This window comes from Cetorhinus maximus, chromosome 8 (genome assembly GCF_964194155.1).
Source record: "Cetorhinus maximus chromosome 8, sCetMax3.hap1.1, whole genome shotgun sequence".
NCBI classification, from domain to species: Eukaryota; Metazoa; Chordata; class Chondrichthyes; order Lamniformes; family Cetorhinidae; genus Cetorhinus; species Cetorhinus maximus.
Window position 1 is genome coordinate 64,629,617 of NC_135886.1, and position 26,000 is coordinate 64,655,616.

The window sequence follows — 26,000 nt, forward strand, 5'->3', positions numbered from 1 at the left end:
AAAAAAGTGAGAAACGAAAATCTCTCATAGTCCAAAGCCAAAATTGTCTGGAAATTTTCCATTCATTGCAACTGCCATAGAGGGCAAGCTGACTGTGCTGATGTAATCTCTCCTAGAATACATTGCATGATGGAACATATGGTTCAGAGCACTTGGAAACTGTGAGTAAACTAATTTCCATCAATTCACTGCTGAGGCAGTGCCACAGCTGTGAACGGATATCAGAATATCAAAAGGTATAATCAGATTGTTCATTTGTAATTCAAATAGGCCCTGCCTCATGCCTTTCATTCCTTATGCTGCTCCAACTGTCGTTTTCAGTTGTTAATTTAATTTGTTTGTTTATTTTTTTTGAAAAAATGTAACACAAAAAAGCATGAAGAAGGAATGAAGTTCAAGCTGTGCTGATTTCAGGATTTTTCATCATACCAGCAATTAGTTTAACACAAAACTTTGCCATGTGTCAAAACAGTTGTTAAACCTTATCTGTACTTCACCTAAAACTCCTGCTATATGAAAAGAGCAAAGATTTGCATCAATACAACGCATACTATAAATACAAGTATGCAACATGTTATTTTTGTGTGCAGAAGGCAAATTGAGCCACCATTTTGCCCACAGATCCCACAGTTACAAATGGATGAGGGGGCTGGGGAGATCTATTTTGCTCATAAATAATTCAGAATTTTGTAGAGAGATGGCAGCCTCTATTAACTAGAATTACATTGATGATGGTTGAGGCAAGAATATTAACTACAAGTGCCATGTGATTTTTTAAGGCCTACATGAACCACCAGAATAGGCAAACGTTATAGTGCCCTTAACGCAATAGGACTTTTCTTTAACTAATTAAAAGGACTGAATGTAGTATTTCCTTAGTGCTACGCTGGCATGTCGGCATGTGTTCAAGTTTGTGTGTTCAAGTCCTGGAATGGAACTTGAACTCTAAACTTCTTGTTTGGAAGGCAACAGTGCTATCAACTGAGCCACACTGACCCCATATGCATTTATATGCTTTGCATGTTCCTTATTGCTTGCATTTACGACTTGAAAAACTACTTTTTGTCTCTAGGTGGATAAACCATTAAAAAAAAACCTTTAGAACATAAAAGTAACGACTTGCAATTATATAGTGCCCTTAACGTAATAAAACATGCTAACGCACTTCATAGAAGTGTTATCAAACAAAATTTGACACCAAGCCACATGGAGATATTAGAATAGATAAAAGGTAGGTTTTAAGGAGTGTCTTAAAGGAAGAGTAAGAGGGGGTTAGGGAGGAAATTCCAGAGCTTAAGACCCACAAATAGCAACACAAAGTATAGGATTACAGAAGCGCTGATACATTTGTATAAAGCATTGAGTTCACCATAGTTGCCATATCTTGTGCAGTTTTGGACACTCATTCTTAGAAAGATATTCGAGTGCATTTTCACAAGGGTGATGTCAAAGATGCGAAAGTGTAAGGATGCAGAGAATCCTGAGATACTTGGATTGTTTCTACTACAACAGCAAGTGGAGACTTAATGAAGGTCTTTGATTTAAAATGGTCACTGACAGAGGCTTGGAGAAATTTCTTTACAACTGGGGTTGTTGGTGTAGGGAATGCTTTGCCACGAGGAGTGTTTGAGGCAGAAATAAATACTGAAAGTAGAAACATACAGGTCTGTGGGGAAAGTGAGGGGCAGTGGGATTAGTTTTGGATTGCTGTAGCAAAGAGCTATTCCAGAAAATCGTGGCAACCGATCCCCTTTTGAGCAATAAACTCTGTCATTCTTTGGTATCATTTCAGTATAGAACAGCTTCCCTGTATCTTCCCATCTGTGGTCCAGATGCTGATCAGTTTTCAGTATAATATATCATGGTATAATAAAACTATCAGTTAAAATCCAAAGGAAGCAGAATTTAATTCCAGGAGTGTTGCAAAGTGCTGGGAAGTACTCATTTAAAATATTTTTATTTCAAAATTTGGGAACTTATGCAGATTTAATGCTGCATTTCTGTGATTTTTACTTTCATTCCTAAAGGTTAGAGGAGACCAGACACTAATTACTAGCCTCATAATCTATAGGAATTCAGAATAATAGGAAGAGCAAGGGAATGGAGCATTTTTAAATGTTACATGTAGATTTGTTAAACAGGAAGAACATAAATAGGATTAGAATAACATTTAGCTTAACATATGAGGAACGTTTGAGGACTCTGGGTCTATACTCGATGGAGTTTAGAAGGATGAGGGGGGATCTGATTGAAACTTACAGAATACTGAAAGGCCTGGATAGAGTGGATGTGGGGAAGATGTTTCCATTAGTAGGAGAGACTAGGACCCGAGGGCACAGCCTCAGAGTAAAGGGAAGACCTTTTAGAACAGAGATGAGGAGAAACTTCTTTAGCCAGAGAGTGGTGAATCTATGGAATTCATTGCCACAGAAGGCTGTGGAGGCCAGGTCATTGAGTGTATTTAAGACCGAGATAGATAGGTTCTTGATTGGTAAGGGGATCAAAGGTTACGGGGAGAAGGCGGGAGAATGGGGTTGAGAAACTTATCAGCCATGATTGAATGGCGGGCAGACTCGATGGGCCAAATGGCCTAATTTCTGCTCCTATGTCTTATGGTCTTAGTTTATGGTTTATGAGCACCTTAGCTGCAGGTTAAGTTTCACTCCAGGACTTCAATACTAAATCGAGGCTGACACTTCAGTGTAGTGCTGAAGGAGCGCTGCATTGCTGGTGGTGTCATCTAACAGGTGAAACTTTCAAACCTTTTTCATCCACCCGTTCAGGTGGATGTATAAGAGCCTAGGGCACTATTCAAAACAAAGTAGGAAAGACCTGGCTCAAAGGTGAGAATTGGGAATCACAGAATAGTTACAGCACAGATGGAGGCATATTCCTGACTTCAAGGTATTCAGGAAAGATTGGTAAAGAAATAAAGGAGTGGGTAAAGAAACTATAGCGCTAGAAAGGAATAATGTTCTTCAGGAGTCAAAGGCAGAATCTTATTTGGTTAGAATTAAGGAACAATAGAGGAGCTATTATGCTAACAGGTTTTACTGTAGGCTACCAAATAGTAGGAAGGAGATAGAGGAGCAAATTTGCAGGCAGGAACTACAGAGAAGTGATTTCAGGGGAGCAAATCTACCACCCTTCCCCAGCCTGGCCTTTTTTTAATTCATTCATAGGATCTGGGTTTCGCTGGCTGGGCCAGCATTTATTGCCCATCCCTAGTTACCCTGGAGAAGGTGGTGGTGAGCTGCCTTCTTGAACCGCTGCAGTCCATGTGGTGTAGGTACACCCACAGGGCCTACATGTGGTTGAATCTTAACTGTTCTTTGAAATGGCCAAGCAAGCCACTCAGTTGTATCAAGCTGCTACAAAAAAGTCAAATAAGAATAAAACTGGACATAGCACCCATTATCAACCAAGGTGGGGTCAACAACAAAGGTACACCCTGCCCAGTTGACCTTGCAAAGTCTTCCTTACTATCATCTGGGGACTTGTGGCAAAATTGAGAGAGCTGTGCTACAGACGAATTGAGCAACAGACTGATATAGTCATACTCACTGAATAATATCTTACAGCCAATGTCCCGGATTCCTCCAGCACCAACCCCGGGTATGTCTTATCCCACTGGCAGGACAGACCCACCAGAGATGGCAGCACAGTGAGAGAAAGTTACCCTTGGAGTTTTCAACATTGACTGCAGGCCCCATGAAGTCTCATGGCCCTGAGAGTAACACCTTTCAAACCTCGAGGACCACAAAATTGAAACGGGATAGCCCTACGAGAAACAAGTGCGCATATTTATTTCGGGACTTTGATCAGATTACCAGGTGTCTCAGACTGCAAGCAGATCTTGGGCTGTCATTTAGACATTCATTACTTTACAGCTGCTCAGGGGGAAGCACAGGGAGCTTCCTGCGATTGAACGCAATAGATTTTCTAAATATATTGCTCTTTTAAATAGATTCTGTACATTCAACAGTTTTCTTTCTTGCTGATTGTATGAAATCTTGTATTCTCATAGTTACTCTAGCTAGCTCATTTTTACAATAATAATTTGAAGTGATATATTTTTAATGTACACATTTAAAAAAATTAGAATTAAGATGTAGTAACTTCTGTGGATCTGCGTCATCGAATATGTTGAAGTGCTGAACTGTTGAGACAGCATGGCAGGCTGTTTTACTACTGAAATGTAGTTTGTGGTGTACAACACTACTTTCATTCAGCCTTGAAATGCATTAATTCCACCTTTACAATTTGTGCAGATCGTTGGTCGAAGAGGACGATCCTCATCTGAAAGTGTCCTTGGCAAGTGGCGACATGGGTGTGGCAACCCATTTGCAGTCTTCAAAGACAGGCAACACCCGCTTCTTCACTAGCAACACCCATAGTTCTGCAGTGTTACAGGTATGCTGATTGTTCATAGTCCACACCAATGTTTACTGTTTAGCAATTACTTGCCTAAAATCAACAAGGCACAGCAACTTGCAGAGTCTAAACTGACTGTGCTCTAAATCATAGTGCAGCAAGAACTTAGTAATCATTGTCTGTCATTAGATTATACAACTTCTGCTTAACCAGATTTGAATAGCCAAAAGTGTGCAAATGTTATATTGTCTACACTTGGCCATTCAAAAAATTCAACTTTTAATAATGGCAACATATTGCATAATTTTACATAATAAAGTTCTTGTTTCAGACTAATACACTTGTGAAAACCTGTCAGGTCTTGAATCTCTCTGAAGTGTTGTTTATACTGTCATTCATTGTTCTTGCTGCACTATGATTTAGAGCACAGTCAGTTTAGACTCTGCAAGTTGCTGTGCCTTGTTGATTTTAGGGAGGTATGGGCAACTTGTATGATCACGTTGGTTTGTCCCCCTTAATGCTTTGTGCGCTTTTTAATAAATGCGAATTACAACTGTGGGATGACTCGGGACTCGAGGGAATACTTTCAATTTAGGGGAAGGAAACAAATATCTCAGCCGTCTGTCAGCTTAGTTGCGTTATGTTTATTAAAGGTCATAAACAATATTGCAAGATTGTGACATCATTGGCACAGCCACCTGTGCACATGGTAAATGTATTTTTTATCAGAAAGCAAATTTGCAGGTTTTGAACAGCACCATTGCCACAAATTGTAAAACTGCTCAGTTAATCCAGGCTTGAATCAGGATTACTTTGTCTTTGTAAAATCTTATTCCAAACACAGTCCCTGTATCAGACCACAACAGGACAGAAAACAATTTGCCTTGAGAGATTTTTTTTTCTGAATGTGGAGAGAAGTATATCTTATTTTTTTGCTTTGGATGTAGTGGATCTAAATTGTATTTTAAAGTGTACTGTTGCTGTGTTGAAAAATTCTGGGCACCTTAATTACAAGAACCACTTAAGTGACTGGGCAGCCATGTTAAAAAATTAAACACACAGCCTCGACAAAACATTCATTTGGCATTCTTTAGGGACAGTCTGTATATTGTAGTGTATTTTTCACTATTAAAATTTAAATGGTACGAGCAAATAGGTTTAATGTTGTATGGAACCAAATCCTGTTATTTCCTTCAAACCAGCATAATGTAATTTTCCACATTTAGTAAATAGCTGTCACTTTGGAATAGAGTGCATAGCAGAATAATGCTGGGGGTAACTGGTTATGGTCACTGTAGAAAAATCACATGGCAAACACCATCACGTTTGAAGAACAGCCGAGAGTGACTCTCTTCCCTCTGTACATCATCAAACCCTCAACTGCACTTTTCCAATACAATGGGCACTGGCATAAGGCATGAATGCTGTGTTATTCTGTGACAAGTGACTCACCTGGTGTGGTGAGACTGACTGCCCTTGACGTCAAGGCAACATTTAACCAAGTGTGGCTTCAAAGAACCCGAGTGAAATTGAAGTCAGTGGGAATTTGGGGGAAATCTCTCCACTGGTTGGAGTCATATCTATCAAAGATGGTTGCGGTTTTTGGAGGTTAGTCATTTCAGCTCAGGACATGTCCTGGGCCCAACCATCTTCAGCCGGGCCATCAAAGACTTTTCACTGCCATTGGGACTGAAGTAGGGTTGTTTGCTGCTGACTGCCCCATATTCAGTTCCATTCACAATTCCTTAGATACCGAAGCAGTCCATGCCCATATCCATCAAGACCAGGACTACATTCAGGCTTGCGCTGATAAGTGGCAAGTAACATTTGCACCACACAAGTGCAGGCAAAAATCTTTTCCAATAAGAGAGAATCTAGCCACCTCCATTTGACATTCAATGACATTACCATTGCTGAATTCCTGACCATCAACAGCCTGGGGGTTACCATTGACCAGAAACTTAACTGGACAGGCCACATAAATGAATAAGGAAATAAGAGTCTGGGTATTCTGTAGTGAGTAGCTGGGCCCTTTGTCTCCCAAAGCCTGTCACCATCTACAAAGCACAAATCAGGAGTGTGATGGAATACTCGCCACTTGCCAAAACTAGTGCAATTCCCAAAAGCACTCGAAGTTTCACACCATCTAGGACAATGCCCCTATTTGATTGGTGCCCCATTCACCACTTTACCACTCTCCACCACCAGCATACTGTTGCTGCAGTGTGTGATAACTGTAGCAACTTGTCAGGCTTTTTTGTAATTTATTCTTTCATGGGATGTGTGTCACTGGCAAGGTCAGCGTTTGTTGCCCATCCCCAATTGCCATTGAGCTGAGTGGCATGCCACACCATTTCAGAGAGCAGTTAAGAGTCAACCACATTGCTGTGGGTCCGGAGTCACATATAAAGGCCAGACCAGGTAAGGATGGCAGATTTCCTTCTCTAAAGAGCATTAGTGAATCAGATGGGTATTTATGACAATCGACAATGGTTTCATGGCCACCTTTATTTCAATTCCAGATTATTAGTTGAATTTAAATTCCACCAGCTGTCCCCAGAACATTAGCATAGGCCCCTGGATTACCACTGGCATCTCCTCCCTGCTTATTTGACAGCAGCTCCCAAACTCATGACCTCTACCATCTAGAAGGACAAGGGCAGCAAGCCCAGGCTACCACCACCTGTAAGTTCTCCTCCAAGTCTCACATCATCCTGACTTGGAAATATAACACTCTTCCTCCATTTTTGCTTGGTTGATATGCTTGCACTCTTTACCTAATTATATTGTCACAACTTGGACTGCAGCAGTTCAAGGAAATGGCACCCCACCACCTTTTCAAGGGCAATGATAAATGGACAATAAATGCTGGCCTTCCCAGTAATGTTCACAACCCAGGATTGAATGAAAGTAGGAAGAAAAGAATACCATTACAGTAAATTACAAAAACAAATGATAGAGCAGCAAAACAAATATCCAGAGAAATGAATTTGTCAGCTGTGGTTCAGTTGGTAAAATTCTCACCCAAATCATAAGATTTTGGGTTTGAGCACAAAAGTGCAGGCTGACACTTCATTGCAGTACTGAAGGAATGCTACAATATCTGAGGTGCTGTCTTTCAGATGTGACAAACAGACCTCATTTGCCTGCTCAAGTGGATGTAAAAGATTCTGTGGCACTATTTTGAAAAAGAGCAGTTATTTCCTGTGTCCTGGCCAATATTCATCCCTCAGCCAGCATCACAAAAAAATAAATTATCTTGTCATCAAAACATTGCTGTTTGTGGGAGCTTGCTGTGCATGAATTGGCTGCCATATTTCCTAAATTACACCAGTGGCTGCACTTCAGAAGTGCTTCATTGGCTGTAAAGCACTTTGAGATGTCCAGTAGTGATAAAAGGTGCTATATAAAATGCAAGTCCTTCTTTTTATGGTACATATCTCATCAAGCAGAGGTACTCTTCTTGACCACTTTCTGAATGGACCAGACAGCTGCTATATATCATGCTCCTCAAATAGATCCTCTACTGAAAAGTCAGCAGCATTCTTGATCCAATTCATGAACATGTAGTAGATTTCAGGCTAAATCCTGAGCACTAACCACCCACTCTTATATTTCATCAATGCTGACCTTTGTTCTGAAGTCTGTGATGAAAATATACAAGCTATGGCAAAAGCAAAGCTGAACCAAATAGGGAAAAGTTCTGTGTATTTTCTTTTAGTTATTACCTTAGATATACAGATTAAATGTGTTTTAGAGCAGAGTTGAGGTGGAAGCTGATGCTCCTACTGTTGTATAAGATGGAGCCAAGAGTGCAGTTTCTGTAAGAACAAATAAGAAATAGGCCCCCCTCAAACTCACTGCATCGTCTAAGATCGTGGATGATCCTCAACCTTAAGTCCACTTTCCTGCTTGCTCCCCATAACCTTTGACTTCCTTACAGTCCAGAAATCTACCGCTCTTAACGTTGAATACACAATGATTTCACATCTGCAGCTCTCTGGGATAGAGAATTCCAAAGATTTATAACCCTCTGAGTGAAGAAATTTCTCTTCATCTGAATCCAAAATGGATTCCTTATCCTGAGACAATGCTCCCAAATTCTAAACTCTCCAGCCAGAGGAAACGCATGCTGTGTCCTGGCCAATATTCATCCCTCAGCCAGCATCACAAAAAAATAAATTATCTTGTCATCAAAACATTGCTGTTTTTGGGAGCTTGCTGTGCATGAATTGGCTGCCATATTTCCTAAATTACACCAGTGGCTGCACTTCAGAAGTGCTTCATTGGCTGTAAAGCCAATTTCAAGCCCATTTTTTCAATGAAATGTAAATTTGTTGAGAATTCTGAAGTATTTATTTAAATTTTTACTATTGCTCAGCTACTGTCATACTTTTTAATCTAATTTTCAAATTTACCTTAACACGCCCCTTATGCCAATGCAATTGTCTTTAAGTTCAATGCTCCAGTTTCAGACTTGCATATATCAAACACAATGTGAAGTTCTACCATATTATGATCACTCTTTCCCAGAGGATCCCTTACTGCCAGATTGCCAATTAACCTTGTCTTATTACAAGACGACAGATCTAAAATAGCCACTTCCCTGGTTGGTTCCATGACATGTTGTTCTGTGCAACTGGCTCAGTGCATTCCATGAACAACAACTCCATTTTTGCAGATTTGCTTTGTGAAGTCTATATGTCGATTGAAACCCCTCATCATTGCTGCAGTGCCTTTGTTAAATGCTGCTCTTATTTCTTGATTATTCTGCCCAATAGACTATAGCTGCTACAATAAAAACAGAACATGCTGGAAGTACTCAGCAGGTCTAGCAGCATCTGTGGAGAGAGAAACAGAGTTAACTTTGCAGGTCAAGTTCTGTGTAAGGTCACTGACCTAAAATGTTAACATGGTTTTTCTCTCTTAACAGATGCTGGCTGACCACCTGAGTATTTCCAGAATTTTCAGCTTTCCTTTCAGGTTTCCAACATCCACTGTATTTTGCTTTTGGAATAGTATAGCTGCTGTTGGGGGGTGGGTGGGATTTTTACCTATTATTTTCCTGATTTGCCCTATTCATTGGTGCACTATTACCATTAAACTTTTTTCCCCCTTCTTTATACAAATCTGCTGTATGACCTTGTCTTTTCTCTTCAGATTTATGAGTTTCACCTTACTTGAATTGTTCCCTTCCCATCTTTTTGTTTAGTTTAAAGTCCTATCTATACCCTTACTTATATGATTTGCCAGTGCACTGTTTGCAACCCAGTTTAAGTAGAATCAGTCCCATGGATAGCTCTCTTTTCCCAGTACTGCTGGTAGTGCCCTGATGAATTGAAACCACACCACTCTTTGAGCCATTCATTTAGATCTTTGTTCAGTTTGTGGTGTGGGCTGGGTATCATATGGTAGCATTCTCAGCTCTGGGGCTGAAGTTATTGCGTTCAAGTCCCACTCATGGACATGAGCGCTAAATCAAGGCTGGCACTCCAGTGCAGTGCTGAGGGATGTTACTGTCACAGGTGTTGTCTTTCAGATGAGGCATTAAACCGAGGCTCCGTCTGCCCTCTCAGGTTGAGGTAGAAGATCCCATGGCACTATCTCAAAGAGAGAGGCAAGAGAGTTATTTCCAGTGTCTTGTCCAATATTTATTCCTCTATCAACATCACAAACAGATTATCTGATCATTATCACATTGTTATTCATGGGAGTTTGCTGTGTGCAAATTGGTTGCCGCAGTGACTACACTTCAAAATTACTTAAAAGCAAAAATACTGCGGTTGTTGAAAATCTGAAGTTAGAATAAAAATGCTAGACACACGCAGGTCAGGCAGCATCTGTGGAGAGAAAGTGTTGACGTTTCAGGTCAATGACTTTTCATCAGAGCTCATTGGCTGTAAAGCATTTTGTGACATCGAGGCACCATAAAAATGACGACTTTTTCCTTTGTGTGCCAGTTTGCTTATGGTAGTATCCAGAGATCGTTACTTTGTGGTTCTGTTTTTTAATTTGGATCTTGGCACCTCAAACTTACTCAGCAGAACCTCATTCCCCCTAGTTCTGATATGTGTACACACATACGAATTAGGAGCAGGAGTAGGCCACTTGGCCCATCGAGCTTGCTCTGTCATTCAATAAGATCATGGCTGATTTCAACCCCACATTCTCGCCTACCCCCAATAACCTTTCACCCCTTGTTACTTAAGAATCTATCTAGCTCTGCCTTAAAAATATTCAAAGACTCTGCTTCCACCATCTTTTGAGGACGAGAGTTCCAAGCATCCTCAACCCTCAAAAAATTTCCCCCATCTGACATAAATGAGCGACCCCTTATTTTTAAACAGTGACCCCCTCGTGCTAGATTTTCCCACAAGAGGAAACATTCTCTCCACATCCCCCTATCAAGACCCCTCAGGATCTTAAAGGTTTCAAGTAAGTTGTTTCTTACTCTAAATTCCATTGGATACAGTCCTAACGTGTCCAGCCATTGCTCATTAGACATCCCATCCATTTCTGGTATTAGTTTAGTAAACCTTCTCTGAACTGCTTCTGACACATTTACATCTTTCTTTAAATAAAGAGACCAGCACTGTACACAGTACTCCAGATGTGGTCTCGCCAATGCCCTGTACAACTGAAACATAACCTCCCTACTTTTGTAATCAATTCCCCTCACAATAAATGATAACATTCTATGAGCTTCCCTAATTAACTGCTGTACGTACATGCTAACCTTTTGTGATTCATGCACTGGGACACCCAGATTCCTCTGAATTGGAGCTCCTCAATCTCTCACCATTTAGATACAAGCTTTTTTATTCTTCCTGCCAAAATGAAGAATTTTACATTTGCCCACACTAGACACCATTTGCCAGATTTTTGCCCACTCATTTAACCTATCTATGTCACTTTGTAGCCTCCTTATGTCCTCTTCACAATTTACTTTCTTACCTATCTTTGTGTTGTCAGCAAATTTAGCATAAGACCATAAGAAATAGGAACAGGAGTAGACCATTTGGCCCCTCAAGCCTGCTCAACCATTCAATAAGATCATGACTGATCATCTTGTGTTTTGATTTCCACATTTCCATCTAACCCCGATAACCTTTAATTCCCTTGCCTAACAAGTATTTATCTACCTCTGCCTGAAAAATATTCAATGACCCCGCTTTCACCACCTTCTGAGGCAGAGAGTTCCAAAGTCGCACAACCCTCAGAAAAAAATTCTCCTCATCTCTGTCCTAAAAGGGCAACCCCTAATTTTAAAACAGTGCCCCTTAGTTCTGGACTCACCCACAAGAGGAAACCATCCTTTCGACGTCCACCTTGTCAAGGTCATTCAGGATCTTGTATACTTCAAATCACCTCATACTCTTCTAAACTCCAGTGGAAACAAGCCCAACCTTTCCTCATGAGATAACCCACTTATTCCAGGTATCAATCTAGTAAACCTCCTTCAATGCATTTACATCCTTCCTTAAATAAGGAGACCAAAACTGCACACAGTATTTGAGGTGCAGTCTCACCAATGCTCTGTATAACTGAAGCATAACATACTTATTTTTATGTTCAATCCTTCTCGTAATAAAGGATAGCATTCCAGTAGCTGCCTTACTTACTTGCTGTACCTGCATTCTAAGCAACCATTCCTTCAGTCCCTTCATCCAAGTTATTTACATAAATTGTAAAAAGTTGAGGCCCCAGCACCAATCCCTGTGGCACACCACTCATCACACCCTGCCAACCAAAAAAAGATTCATTTATGCCAACTCTCCTCTTCCTGTTAGCTTGCCAATCTTATATCCATGCCAATATGTCACCCTCTACACCATGAGCTTTTATTTTCTGCAATAACCTTTGATGTGGCACTTTATCAAATGCCTCCTAGAAATCTAAGTACAGTATATCCACTGGTTCCCCTTTATCCACAGCACATGTGACTCCTTCAAATTATTCCAATAAATTGGTTAAACATGATTTCCCTTTCACAAAACCATGTTGACTCTGCCGGATTGCTTTGAATTTTTCTAGGTGCCCTGCTATAACATCTTTAATAATAGCTTCTAACATTTTCCCTATAAGAAGATGTTAGGCTAACTGGCCTATAGTTTCCTGCTTTCTGTCTCCCTTTTTGAATAAAGGAGTTTTATTTGCTATTTTCCAATCTAATGGAACCTTCCCTGAATCTAGGGAATTTTGGACAATTAAAACCGTTGTATCAACTATCTCACTAGCCACTTCTGTCACGACCTTATCGTGAAGTCCATTTGGACCTGGGGATTTGTCAGCCCGCAGCCCCAACAATCTGCTCGGTACCACTTCCCTGGTGATTGTAATGTTCCCGAGTTCCTCCCTCCCATTTCCTGATTTATAGCTATTTCCAGGATGTTACTTGTGTCCTTATAGTGAAGGCCAAAGCAAAATACCTGTCTAATTCAGCTGCCATCTCCCTCACTTTCCATTAACAATTCCCCAGACACACTTTCTATAGTTCCTATGCTCACTTTGTTAACTCTTCTTATTTAAATATCGATAGAAACTCTTACTATCCGTCTTTCTGTTACTAGCTAGCTTTCTCTCATACTCTAATTTTTTCCCTCCCTATTAATCTTTGTCATTCTTTGCTGTTCTTTATATTCTTTCCAATCTTCTGATCTGCCACCTATCTTTGTGTAATTATATGCTTTTTCTTTAAGTTTGATACTGTATTTAACTGTTTTAGTTACCACAGATGGTGGGCTCTCCCCTTGGAATTTTTCTTTCTCATTGGAATATCCCTTTAAATGTCTGCCACTTAACTTCTATTCACATATCCCTTAACCTCATTTGCCAGTTTGCTTTAACTAGCTCTGCTGTCATGCCCTCGCAATTGCCCTTAGTTAAGTTTAAAATACTAGTCTTGGACGCACTCGTTTCCCCCTCAAAATGAATTTAATATTCAATCATATTATGATCGCTGTTCATCAATTAATCCTATCTCATTACTCAATACCAGGCCTCGTATAGTCTGCTCCCTGGTTGGCTCCAGAACGTGCTGTTCTAAGAAGTTATCCTGAAAACATTCTATGAACTCCTCATCTATGCTACCTTTTCCCACCTGATTTTTCCCAGTCTATATGTAGATTAAAATCCCCATGATTATTGCTGTACCTTTCTGGAAACTCCCACTATCTCTTTTTACACTCTGTCCTACTGTGTAGTTACAATTAGAAGGCCTGTACACCACTCCCACAAGTGACTTCATGGTTTTGTCATTCTTCATCTCAACCCAAACCGCTTCTACAACCTAGTTTCCTGAACTTAGGTCATCCCTTTCTAATGTGCTAATACCATCATTAATTAACAGAGCCCCCCCCCTCCATCTTTTCCTAACTTCCTCTCCTTCCTAAATGCCATGTACTCTTAAATATTCAGGTCCCAATCCATGTCATCATGTAGCCGTGTCACTGTAATGACTGTCATATCGTACTTATTTATTTCTATTTGCGCTATCAGTTCATCTGTTTTGTTTCAAATGCTATGTGCGTTTAGATATAGAGCCTTTAGTTTTGTCCTTTTATTATTTTTGTAGCGTCTAGCATTATCTGCGGATTTACTCATAGAATTGTACTCTGTCACAGTCTGTTTACATCATTTCCCATATTAATACCTCTTTCGTGCCTTGTCTCTAATCTTTGGGTTACCACATCTTCCCAAATTTGATCCATTGCCCTGACTATTCAGTTTAAAATCCTCTCTACTTCCCTAGTTAGGCAGCTCGCAAGGACACCAGCTCCAGCCCGTTCAGGTGTAGACCATCCCAACGGTATAGTTCCCACTTTCCCCAATACTGGTTCCAGTGCCCACTTTCCCCAATACTGGTTCCAGTGCCCACTTTCCCCAATACTGGTTCCAGTGCCCACTTTCCCCAATACTGGTTCCAGTGCCCACTTTCCCCAATACTGGTTCCAGTGCCCACTTTCCCCAATACTGGTTCCAGTGCCCACTTTCCCCAATACTGGTTCCAGTGCCCACTTTCCCCAATACTGGTTCCAGTGCCCACTTTCCCCAATACTGGTTCCAGTGCCCACTTTCCCCAATACTGGTTCCAGTGCCCACTTTCCCCAATACTGGTTCCAGTGCCCACTTTCCCCAATACTGGTTCCAGTGCCCACTTTCCCCAATACTGGTTCCAGTGCCCACTTTCCCCAATACTGGTTCCAGTGCCCACTTTCCCCAATACTGGTTCCAGTGCCCCACAAACTAGAACCCACTTCTCCCACACCAGTCTTTGAGCCACACATTCATTTCTTTAATCTTATTTGTCCTAAGCCAATTTGCACACGACTCAGGTAATGATTCAGAAATCATTTCCTTTGAGGCTCTGCTTCTTAATTTGGTCTTAACTAGCTCATCATACCGACTGTGCAGAGCCTCCTTCTTCATCCTGCCTATGTCAATGGTATCTACATGGACCATGACTGTTGGATCCTCTCCCTCCCACTGCAAGTTCCTCTCCAGCCCTGAGCAGATGTCCCGAACCCTGGCACCAGGCAGGCAACACAGCCATCTGGACTCTCGCTCTTTGCTACAGAGAATAGTGTCAACCCCCCTTATTATACTGTCCCTTATTACCACTACATTCCTTTTTGTTCTCCCCCACTTGGATGGCTTCCTGTACCACGGTGCCATGGTCAGTTTTCTCATCCACCCTGCAGCCCCCACTCTCATTCAAACAAGCTGAGAGAACTTAAAACCTGTTGGACAATTGCAGAGGCTCACACTCCTGCCTTCTGGGTCCCCTTACTTGCCTCACTTGCAGTCACACCCACCTGTCCCTGGCCACTGACCAAATCAAAAGATCCTAACCCAAGTGTTGTGACTGCCTTCAGGTAGAAAGCATCCAGGTAACTTTCCCCCTCCCTGATGCGTTGCAGAGTCTGCAGCTCGGCCTCCAGATCAATGACTCTGAGCCGAAGTTCCTCAAGCCACAAACACTTACTGTAGATGCGTTTGCCCTGGATTACAATGTTATCCAGAAGTTCCCACATGCTGCAACCTTGACACATCACCTGTCCTACCATCCTTAATGTGTTTTAAATAATTACTTAATTATATTAATCACATATTTAATGTTGCTTTATTATATATTGTATTAACTTTACCACCAAATTGTGCACTATTTCAAACCTTAGAGATAGAATAGAACTTACCCACTTACCAGATACTCACCAAACATCTAGTTCCTTTCCCTGTAGTAGAGCAAGAGCCAATTTTTATGGGTTAAGAAAGAGGAAACTCCCAACTCTCGCTCACCAAATTCCAAGTTTTCACTCAGTTAGTTGGCTGCACTAAAGAGCCCTGAATTTATAATAAACTGAACTGGGGCAGCAGTAACCAGATTCAACTAGTTAGCTAATTAACCACTCAGCCCCTACAGCTGAGAGTGAGTTTACTTTGTCTGAACTGCAAGAAAGAAAGAACTTAGCCTGCTTACACAGTACTTTCCAGTTACTGCTAATTACAGACTAAATTAGATATTAAGAGCAAAATTTAAGAACAAAATTAACACTTAAAACTCCCCTCTCACCAAACTCCAAGTCTTCAGTCAATTAGCCGGCTGCACTCCGGCGTGGATCACAACAATTTTTTCCCCTTGCTGCAGCTCCAAATTCTTCTCCAGCTGCATAAAGCAGGCAATACAACCTTTGGAAGCCTGGGTTTTCAGATTTGTGGGTAAGTAAGCACACAACTGCTTTGGTGGGTGCTAATCTAAATTATACCTGGTCCACTAATGGATATGTAAGGCCTACATATGCCAGCACTCCATGCATAGGATACCACTGCGATTTTAAAATTGGCTGCTTTTATTCAAAGGCTGAGATATTGCCAGCTTTTCTCAAGACCTTCACTGAGGTGTAGTATCTGAAATTGAAACTTGAGCTCCTTACAGCAGGCAGGATATCTAGAGTGGCCACAGCCAAAGGCCACAGATACCAGACACTGCTACAACATGGAGGTGAAAACGTCATCAGTGCACTGCACACAGAGATGAGGCTTCACATCCCCAAGCTTGTGTATAGCCCACAACTAAATGCTAATGAGCAGTATGGAACTCGATGAAGAAAGAAGCAATCAAAGACCCCTGCCAGTGCTTCACTGAGGCAGAGCACAAGGCACAGGAACAATCCTGCAGCAACCATTTGTAATGAGTTAAGGATATGCCCCCACATCTCCCTGCCCAAAAAATGTAATAACTGACTCCTGTTAAAAATCTTTCTTCGACCACTGAAGAACTATGCCCTATGGAAATGTATACACTGATTCTACCTTTATTGTGTTCTACTGCTAATAGCTCGCTAAGTACGTTGACATGCTAGAGTGGTGGGAATGCGGACTTCTCTACCACAGGGAGTGGTTGAGGTGAACACAGTAGAGGCATGTTATATTATGAACGTTCAGTCAATACTTGTAAAAATTGGACACAAGCAAGCTGTTAAGATGGCTGCCACAAAACATTTGACTTTTGGCTAAAAGCAAAATACTGCGGATGCTGGAAATCTAGAACAAAAACAAAAATACCTGGAAAAACTCAGCAGGTCTGACAGCATCTGCGGAGAGGAATGCAGTTAACGTTTCGAGTCCGAATGACTCTTCATCAGAACGTTCGGACTCGAAACGTTAACTGTATTCCTCTCCGCAGATGCTGTCAGACCTGCTGAGTTTTTCCAGGTATTTTTGTTTTTGTATTTGACTTTTGGCATTTGGACTACAGACAGTCAAGTCTCTGGCAAGTACCTAATTAAATATTGACATAGGTGACGGTACCTCACAGCCATCCGTGGAATTCACACATTATTGCTTAAGGATGGGCCAACACTAAAGACTGGAGTTTTCAGACTGCTTGTCTCCATGTTTCATACTGGACAAAAGGGAAGATCGAAAGTCAATGGCAGCTATCAACTTCCTATTGTATCTAATGTCCTCCCCTATGCAAACTAGACTGAGTGGGCCTCAGAAGTGCTGACCCTGTGGTCATGTAATTGAAAATGTTTCAGGGACTGCACCCTATTACCACAGGACCCAGCAGACTCAGAACCATCAGTCATCAGCCAGTCTGAGAACCAGACTCTGAAAGTCAACAAGCAGCCAAAATACATCTGTTTTAGTTTCAAAGTTCTTCTGAGAATCAATCTCTGAGATAGTTGACTACAAGAAACCTCACAACCTGCTATGAACCCTTCCCTTTACAAGACTCTCACTTCATTTAAAGCATCAAATTCTTTCAAGAACCAAAGGTCTGCCATGTGGGAGACTGGAGATCATAAATCGGAATTAACTTAACCTGTAAAAGTGCACTAACTTTATCTGTATCCAATCTTTGTGTGTGTGTGTGTTCATGTGCACGCATGCATGTATGAGACTGAGTGTGTGATGTTGCATTAATTCAGGGTAAGTGTGTGAGAATAGATAACCTTTGTTTGTGAACTCATGAAAGCTTGCTGCTGAATCATTTAATTGGAAAGCACACTCCAAGATTAAGAAATGAGACACCCCTTTCCATATAAAACATGCTGATTACGGGAGCCAGAGAGCACATACATTCTGTCTGTGACAAGCATAGATGTATTTAAAAGGAAGCTAGATAAATACCTGAGCGGGAAAGGCTTAGAAAGCTATGTTTATGGGTTGAGATGAATGCAGTGTGATATGAGGAGGCTTGTCTAGAGCATAAACGCCAGCATAGACCTGATGGAGTGAATGGCCTGTTTCTATGCTCTAAGATTCTATGTCAATGTATGCTTTCATGTAATCATCTTGTTTATGAAGAACTCTATCTTGCTAATGAAGAACTCTAATATTAATTTTAGCATAAATGTAACAATACGGCATTTAAGGTAATTTGTAGCCTGATCACAAGTTGTGCAAAATGAATTTGTTGCTGTTCTGTCACTCCTGGGCATTGATCTGATTTGGACCAAACTTTTCCTTTTCTCCTCAGCAGCCTCTTACCACCATGACCTTAAAAGTAACAAATTAGTCCTTCCTACATCCCTCCAATTTATTGCACTCCTGCATTTTGCGATTTGTTTTCTCATGTATACCTTCCTACAGATTATAAACCAACATATTCCTACTGCAGATGTTCTGAGGGATGGCAGCGGACACTGTCTCACTTTTGAGGCTTTGCAATGCAGAAAGCAAATTAAATTTGATGCCTGCTTGCTTAAAACATACACCTCGTTTCAGACCCATTTTATAATTTGAAATGAAAACTTATAGCCATCAGAATTAGAATAATATATTTTATTTTTATGGCTTTGAAAGCATAGGGAAATAAAATTAGTATTTTTTTAGAGTACATCACCTATAGAACCACAAGAAGGTTGGTACATTAAGGATGAGCCTTTTTATCTTTCATTCAAAAATTGTAAATTTTGAGGTTGCATTAAAATGTGATTGCTGTTTTAACATTGTAAATATGAAGGTTACTGCATTGAAGCTATTTGTGTGTGTGTGTGATAGCAGCACCGAATTCAGTATTCTACTGTCAAAACACAGTAATTTAAAAAGAACTCTACGTGGAAAATGTTTTTAATTGTTGCTGGGATGTGGGTGAAGTTTGCTGGCAAGTTGCACTGGAAAGGTGGTGGTGAGCCTTTTCCTTGAACTGCTGTAGTGTTTGAGCTGATGCTGCTGCCACAATGGTATTAGTTAGGGATGAAGAAACTGTGCTGTATATGCAAATCAGGGCAGTGTGTGTCTTGAAAGGGAGCTTGAGTGTGACGGTTTTTCATGGTGCTGGGAGGTGCTATTGAAGTGAGCTTGGTGAGATGCTGCAGTCTATGGACAGGAAGGTTATTGATGGAACTGCTGCAGTAATGTCCTGGGCCAGTGATGATCGGCCTCAGAAAATCACAACCACCTTCCTTTTCATCAGACGATTCCAGCCATTGGAGATCTTTTCCCTTGCCCTCCGTGCCTCAGTGATTTCAGTTTTGCTTGAACGTCTTGGTGCCACATTTAATTGAATGTTGATGTTAATGGAAACAGCTCTCACCTCAGCTCTTGCCTTCAGCTCATGAGTTCATGTCTGGATCCAGGTTGTGATAAGCTGTGAGTGCCTCTGGTGGAACTGGCACTGAGCTTAGCTGAGCATATCGTTGAATAAATGTCACTTGGTGGCACTGCTGCCAACTACTTCCATCGCTGAGCTAATGATTGGGAGGAGGTTGATAGGATGGTGATTGGCTAGATCAGATTTTCTGTGCATTGTTTTGGATAGGAGACACCTCGCAATTTTCCACATGGTCAAGTAGATAACCAGCATTTGACCTATACTTAGGGTAGCTTGCCTTGGGATGACTAATCCCACTATGTGGGTCTTAAGTATATTCAGGGCATTGTCAAAGTCCATAGAATTTATTGTGCATTCAGCTGCCATTTAATGTCCCTTGGGGATACATGCAGTTGATTGGACATTGATACCTATGATCTTGGAGACTTCAGAAGCAAGCCAGTTCAGATCATCAGTACTTTTGGCTGAAGGCAATTGCAAACTTTGGCCTGGTTCTTGCACTCACATTTTGAGCTCCTGTCATGCTTGAGAATCGGGATATTCATGGAACTGACTCTTCATGTCAAATGTCTGATTGACCATGACAACTGTTTATGGGGTGTATTATTAGGGTCGCTAATTTTGGAATCACTTTTTTTCTGTGTTCTGCTGCTTTGGGTGTTCCTTATGCAATTAACCCAGTGTTGTAGCCTCATGAGCTTGGTGCGTTAATCCAAAGCACGTGTGGCACTGCTTCTGTCCATCCTCCTACTTTCATCATTGAACCAGGGTTGGTTTCCCCGCTTGAGACTGATTGAAGAGCGAGGCATGTGTAATGTAAGAAGGAAGGAACTTCGATTTTTTACAAGACCTTTGTCATGCCCCCAAGGACATCTAAAGTGCTTCCTAAACAATTAATTGCAATTTAGTCATGTAGGCAAATGCAATAGCCAATGTGTAAATAAAGATTCCAAAAAATAACCAATGAGATGAATGACCAATTAATCTTTCTGGTTCTGAAGGGTGATTGTTGGCCATAACACCAGAAGAACTACTTGTTCCTGCTGTGGCTCAGTTCATAGCACCCTCGCCTTTGAATCAGAGGGTTGTGGGTTCATGTCCCACTCCCGGAAACCAAGAACTGTGATTGTACTCGAAAGAGTTGCAATCTGTGACTGTTGATAACTCAAAAGAGTTTCAAATAGTGCTGTGGCTCTTGTGTCCACCTGAACTGATAGCAGCAAGGGTTTGAGTTTAACACCTAGCGTACCACACTAAAGTGTCAAAATAGATCATGTGCTGCAGTCCTGGTGTGAAATTTGAACAGGCAACCTTCTGCCTAGAGGTGAGTGTGCTATGAGCTGAGTAAGCAGGTTTGTATATTTGTAAAACAAAAACAGAATTACCTGGAAAAACTCAGCAGGTCTGGCAGCATCGGCGGAGAAGAAAAGAGTTGACATTTCGAGTCCTCATGACCCCTCAACAAATGTTCATTGTAGATAAATGCAGCAAGTGTTGATGAGCAAGGTGTTTACACTTCCATTTCACAGCTCGTAACCTGATCTTGTAATATCTAAATTTTGTAGGGGTTTGACCAGCTCCGAATTGAAGGGCTACTTTGTGATGTCACCCTGGTGCCAGGAGACGGTGATGAAGTATTTCCAGTCCATAGAGCAATGATGGCCTCAGCTAGTGACTATTTTAAGGCTATGTTCACGGGTAAGATGTCACAGCTCTTGTGAAGTTTAAGGAATTGTATAAACAGATGACAACTGTGCTAGTGCTCGGACCATTTTGTGCTTTGATGAATGTTTTCAGCATGTCCACTCTTGTATCTGCCTCCATGGTAGCTATCCCAACAGATGAATGTAATTATTATTGGGATGGTGTTGATTACAGAATGTGTCGGCTAGAGAAGTCTTCGTAGTCTTCTGTATGTTAACAGTAAGTCTTCATTAACTATTTGTAACTATGTACATAGATACAGTAAACGCATGGAGCTATCTACATTCTAGGTCTTAGTATGTCTCTGGCCAACACCACACACCCTGGGTATCGGTCATGTGCCAATGATGTTCACATCCAATTGATAAAAAAAATACCCAAGGTTGGGTTGTTAAAATAGAAGCAAAATACTGCACATGCTGGAAATCTGAAATAAAAGCAGGAAGTGCTGGAAAAACTCAGGTCCGGCGTCATCTGGGGAGAGAGACACAGGGTTAATATTTTGCGTCAAATGTTTCAAATTGGCCCTAATTGAGCTTGAGGAGGCGGTGGTGAGCTGTCCCCTCGAACTGCTGCAGTCCATGTGGTGTAGATACACCCACATAGACTTTGTAGCGGTTTGATACAACTGAGCAGCTTGCCAGGCCATTTCAGAGGGCATTTAAGAGTCAACCACATTGCTGTGGGTCTGGAGTCACATGTAGGCCAAATCAGGTAAGGATTGCAGATTTCCTTCCCTAAAGGAAGGGATCAGATCGTTTTTTACAACAATCGGCAATGGTTTCATGGTCATCATTAGATTTTTAATTCCAGATTTTTAAAAATTGGATTCAAATTCCATCATCTGCTGGATTCGAACCCCGGCCCCAAAGCATTACCCTGCGTCTCTGGATTACTAGTCCATTGACAATACCACTACACCACAATACGATCACCTCCCCCTAATGTATCATTACTTCCGTACACTGTTTGTGTGCAGACTACTATGAGCCAAGGACCTGCCTTCGGGCAGAGCACACCATGATGGGGACACTGTTTGTATTCCATGCTCCTGTTTATAAAACCTAAAATCAGTTCATTCATGCAAACATCAAAAGAATGTTGTAACGTTTTACTGGATTAAATCTGCATATCCATTATGGGACTGAGCATGTAATCTGGCACAATTTTCATGGTAATGTTTTTCAACAGGTTCAGATTTGTTCTTTTTAGATCACCTAAGTAAAAGACATTGTTAAACAAGCTGCTGAAAATCAGTGTTATTGGGCTGAATCAAAAGCACCCTGTTGCATTTTCTCTAAAGAGGCGCCATAGTTTTTTCTTGATATCTATCACTGTAAAAGTAGCAAGATAGCTCGAAATTACCAAGTGTTCTGAGGTGTGAGTGTGAGATGCCTCCCTTGCCACCACTCTTCCCCCCTGCCCTGCCGAAGAGCATGTCAGGAGCATATGCCAAAACTGAGGTGCCAACTGGGTGAAGCTACAACACAGAACCACAACTAAGCAACCCCACAATCAATAGATCAGGTCGAGACTCTGCAGTCTTACCACATCCAGTTGTCAGTGGTGATGGATGGAGGAGGCAGCTCCACAAATATTCCCATCCTCCATGTTGGGGGAGCCCAGCACACCAATGCAAAAGACAACGCTGAAGTATTTGCAACCATCTTCAGCCAGAAGTGCAGAATGGATAATCTACCTCCGCCTCCTCCTGAGGACCCCAGCATCACAAATGCCAGTCTTCAACTAATCCAATTCACTCCAAGTGATATCAAAAAATGACTGAGCGCATTGGATATAGCAAAGGCTAACGGCCCTGACAACATCCCAGCAGCAGCACTGAAAACCTGACCTAATTGCACCCCTAGCCAAGCTGTTCCAATGCAGCTACAACAGTGGAATCTTCCCAACGATGTGAAAAATTACCTAGGTATGGACTGCCTACAAAGAGCAGACAAATCTAACCCAGTCAATTACCACCCCATCCATCAATAATTAGCAACGTAATGGCAGGTGTTGTTGATGGTGTCAAGTGGCACTTATACAGCAATAACCTGTTCACCGATGCCCAGGTTAGGTCCTGCCAGGGCCACTGAACTGCAGATCTCATCACCATCTTGGTCCAAACATGGATGAAAGAGTTGAACTCGAGATGAGGTGAGAGTAATTGCCCTTGACATCAAAGCAGTATTTGACTAAAGATAATTGTATAAATTTCTTCACAATGACATTAACAAGCATATAGGAAAACCAGAGTTCCATTGCTCCAAGATCAAATAATGGAGGGAGAGATAGATGGTTTATGTGATTGATTATTAAACCTCATAACATTTTATTTTTGCCTCTTAATTATTCAACTGTGTGTGGCATCAAGGAGCCAAGTAAAATTGAACTCCATGGGAATTGGAAGGAAAACTCTCAACTGGCTGGAGGCATAACTAGTGCAAAGGAACATGATTGTGGTTGTTGGAGGCCAATCATCTCAGTTCAGGACATTGTTGCAAGAGCTCTTCAGGGGAGGGTCCTAGGATGATGATTCCACAGTGTTCAGTTCCAATTGCAACTCATCAAACAATGAAGCAGTCCATGCCCGGATGCAGCAAGACCTGGACAACATGCAGGCATGGGCTGATGAGTGACAAGAAGCATTCACACCACCTAAGTGCCAGGCAATGATAAACCCCAAAAAGAGAGAGTAAAAACACCTCCCCTTGGCATTTAGCAGCATTACCATCCCCAAATCAACTACCTTCAACACTTGGGAGTTACTGTTGACCAGGAACTTAACTGAACTTGTGACACGAATATTGTGGCTAAAAGAACAGCGCAAGGTTGAATATTCTGTGTCTAGTGACTCGGCTCCTGACTCCCCAGAACTTGTCGAACGTCTACAAAGCACGAGTTAGGAGTTTAATGGAATACTGTCCATTGGTTTTGATGAGCGCAACTCTCAACTCTGGATGGTGTCGAGAAGCTCAACACCATCCAGAGCAAAGCAGCCTGCTTAATTGGCATCTTAAACCTTCACTCCCTTCATTACTGGCATACTATGGCTGCATTGTGTATCATCCAGATACAGCCCATCGAGTCTGCTCCGCCATTCAGTAAGATCATGGCTGTTCTGATAACCCTCAACCTCCTGCATTTTCCCCATAACCCTTGATTCCCATACTGATTAAAAATCTATCTCAGCCTTGAATATACTTAACAACTCAGCCTCTACAGCCCTCTGCAGTAAAGAATTCTCGCAACTCGCCAAGGCTCCTTCGACAGCACCTCCAAAACCTGTGATCTCTACCACCTGGAAGAACAAGGGCGGCAGATGCGTGGGAACACCACCTGCAATTCCTTTCTAAGTTACACACCATCCTGACTTGAAACTATATCGCTGTTCCTTCACTGTTGGGTCACAATCCCAGAACGCCCTTTGTAACAGCACGGTGTGTGTACCTTGAGCACATGGACTGCAGTTCAAGAAGGTGATCGGGGCAATTATGAATGAGCAATACATGCTGGCCTTGCCAAAGTTGCCCACACTCTTTGACCGATGGGTCGTGGCTTCTGGATAGCAATCGGGATTGGGGACCTTGGCTGATTTTTGCTCTACCTAACCCAGAAAAGGAGGCTACCTGTAGGGCCCCTATGGTTACCCCCAACTGAAATTGTTAAGCAGTATGGACTGAGGATAAACCTGAATCTTTATGGCCTAGATCGTAGATGACTGCAAATGCATACCCAAGCCTTCACCCATTGCCACCTTACTGCCTGCAACTCCTCCCCCCTCCTAAGCACCCAACCTAGCAGTCAGCTGTCTCATCCAACCACCTTAAAAACTTAATATCCATGTTTTGGGGCAAGATTTCAGTTACCTCTTCTAACTCCCCCAACATTCTATGTAATTGCTTTTATTTCTCCTTTCCCCCGCCTCTCCCCTGCCACTATAGTGTCTTGAGACATGTGCTAGCTTTAAAAGCACTTTGGGTAAATATAAATTGTTGCTTTTAGGCAGTGCTATATATCCACTGAATCATTGGAGGAACAAACCTGTATTTAACTGTATCTCTCTCACAGTATCGAATTATTTCCTGATCTATAATGCAAAATATAGTCAAAGCACTAAGAACTTACAGAACATAATTAATGCTACTTTATTGTTAATAACTTTCTTTGTAAGCTAACTTAAAAGGTGATACTTTTCCAATATTTCCATATTTCACACAATGTTTGTTTAAAATGGGTTGATCGACCGTTTCAGATCCATAGATCTGCTAAGACATCACTACTAGTTGATTATTTCTTTTGTTTTTAAATAATATTAATTTAACTTTCTTTCTTGTGGTCAGGTGGAATGAAGGAGCAAGACCTAATGTGCATTAAACTCCATGGGGTGAACCGAATAGGACTTAAGAAAATCATTGATTTCATTTATACTGCAAAACTTTCCCTGAACATGGACAACCTTCAGGATACTTTGGAAGCAGCCAGCTTTCTGCAGATTTTACCTGTCCTGGACTTCTGTAAAGTATTTCTTATATCTGGGGTAAGATTCTTCTTTGCAGTTTTTAATATGAAATCTTCTAGTATGCTTATCTTTTGATTCCTATGATGTTTAATGTTGAATATTGGTAACCAGACTAATTCCTAAGATATTGTTACTTTGTTCAGTTGGGAAATTAGACACTGATATTCACTTCTTGCTGTCAGCATTTGTATTTTGCAAGCACAAGCACTTTGTTACAGTTTTTTTGGCAAATTAGATGTCTGACCTGTATAGAATCCTAATGGTTTTTATATATTTTTTAAAAAGTAATTTAATTTGCTGTCTTTTTTTGTATTTATTAGATACATCTTGCTTTGTTGG

At 41.4% G+C, this 26,000-nt stretch overlaps 1 protein-coding gene across 3 annotated transcripts in view; it reads left to right on the plus strand.

Annotated features, from left to right (window-relative positions):
• Positions 1 to 26,000, plus strand: part of klhl13 (kelch-like family member 13) — a 219,399-nt gene that overhangs the window by 159,681 nt on the left and 33,718 nt on the right. For all 3 annotated transcript variants that reach the window (XM_078546953.1, XM_078546954.1, XM_078546952.1), the window contains 3 exons: positions 4,272 to 4,413; positions 21,001 to 21,133; positions 25,483 to 25,679. In XM_078546953.1, coding sequence (XP_078403079.1) covers positions 4,272 to 4,413; positions 21,001 to 21,133; positions 25,483 to 25,679 — 472 coding nt within the window. The remainder of the gene's footprint in view (positions 1 to 4,271; positions 4,414 to 21,000; positions 21,134 to 25,482; positions 25,680 to 26,000) is intronic.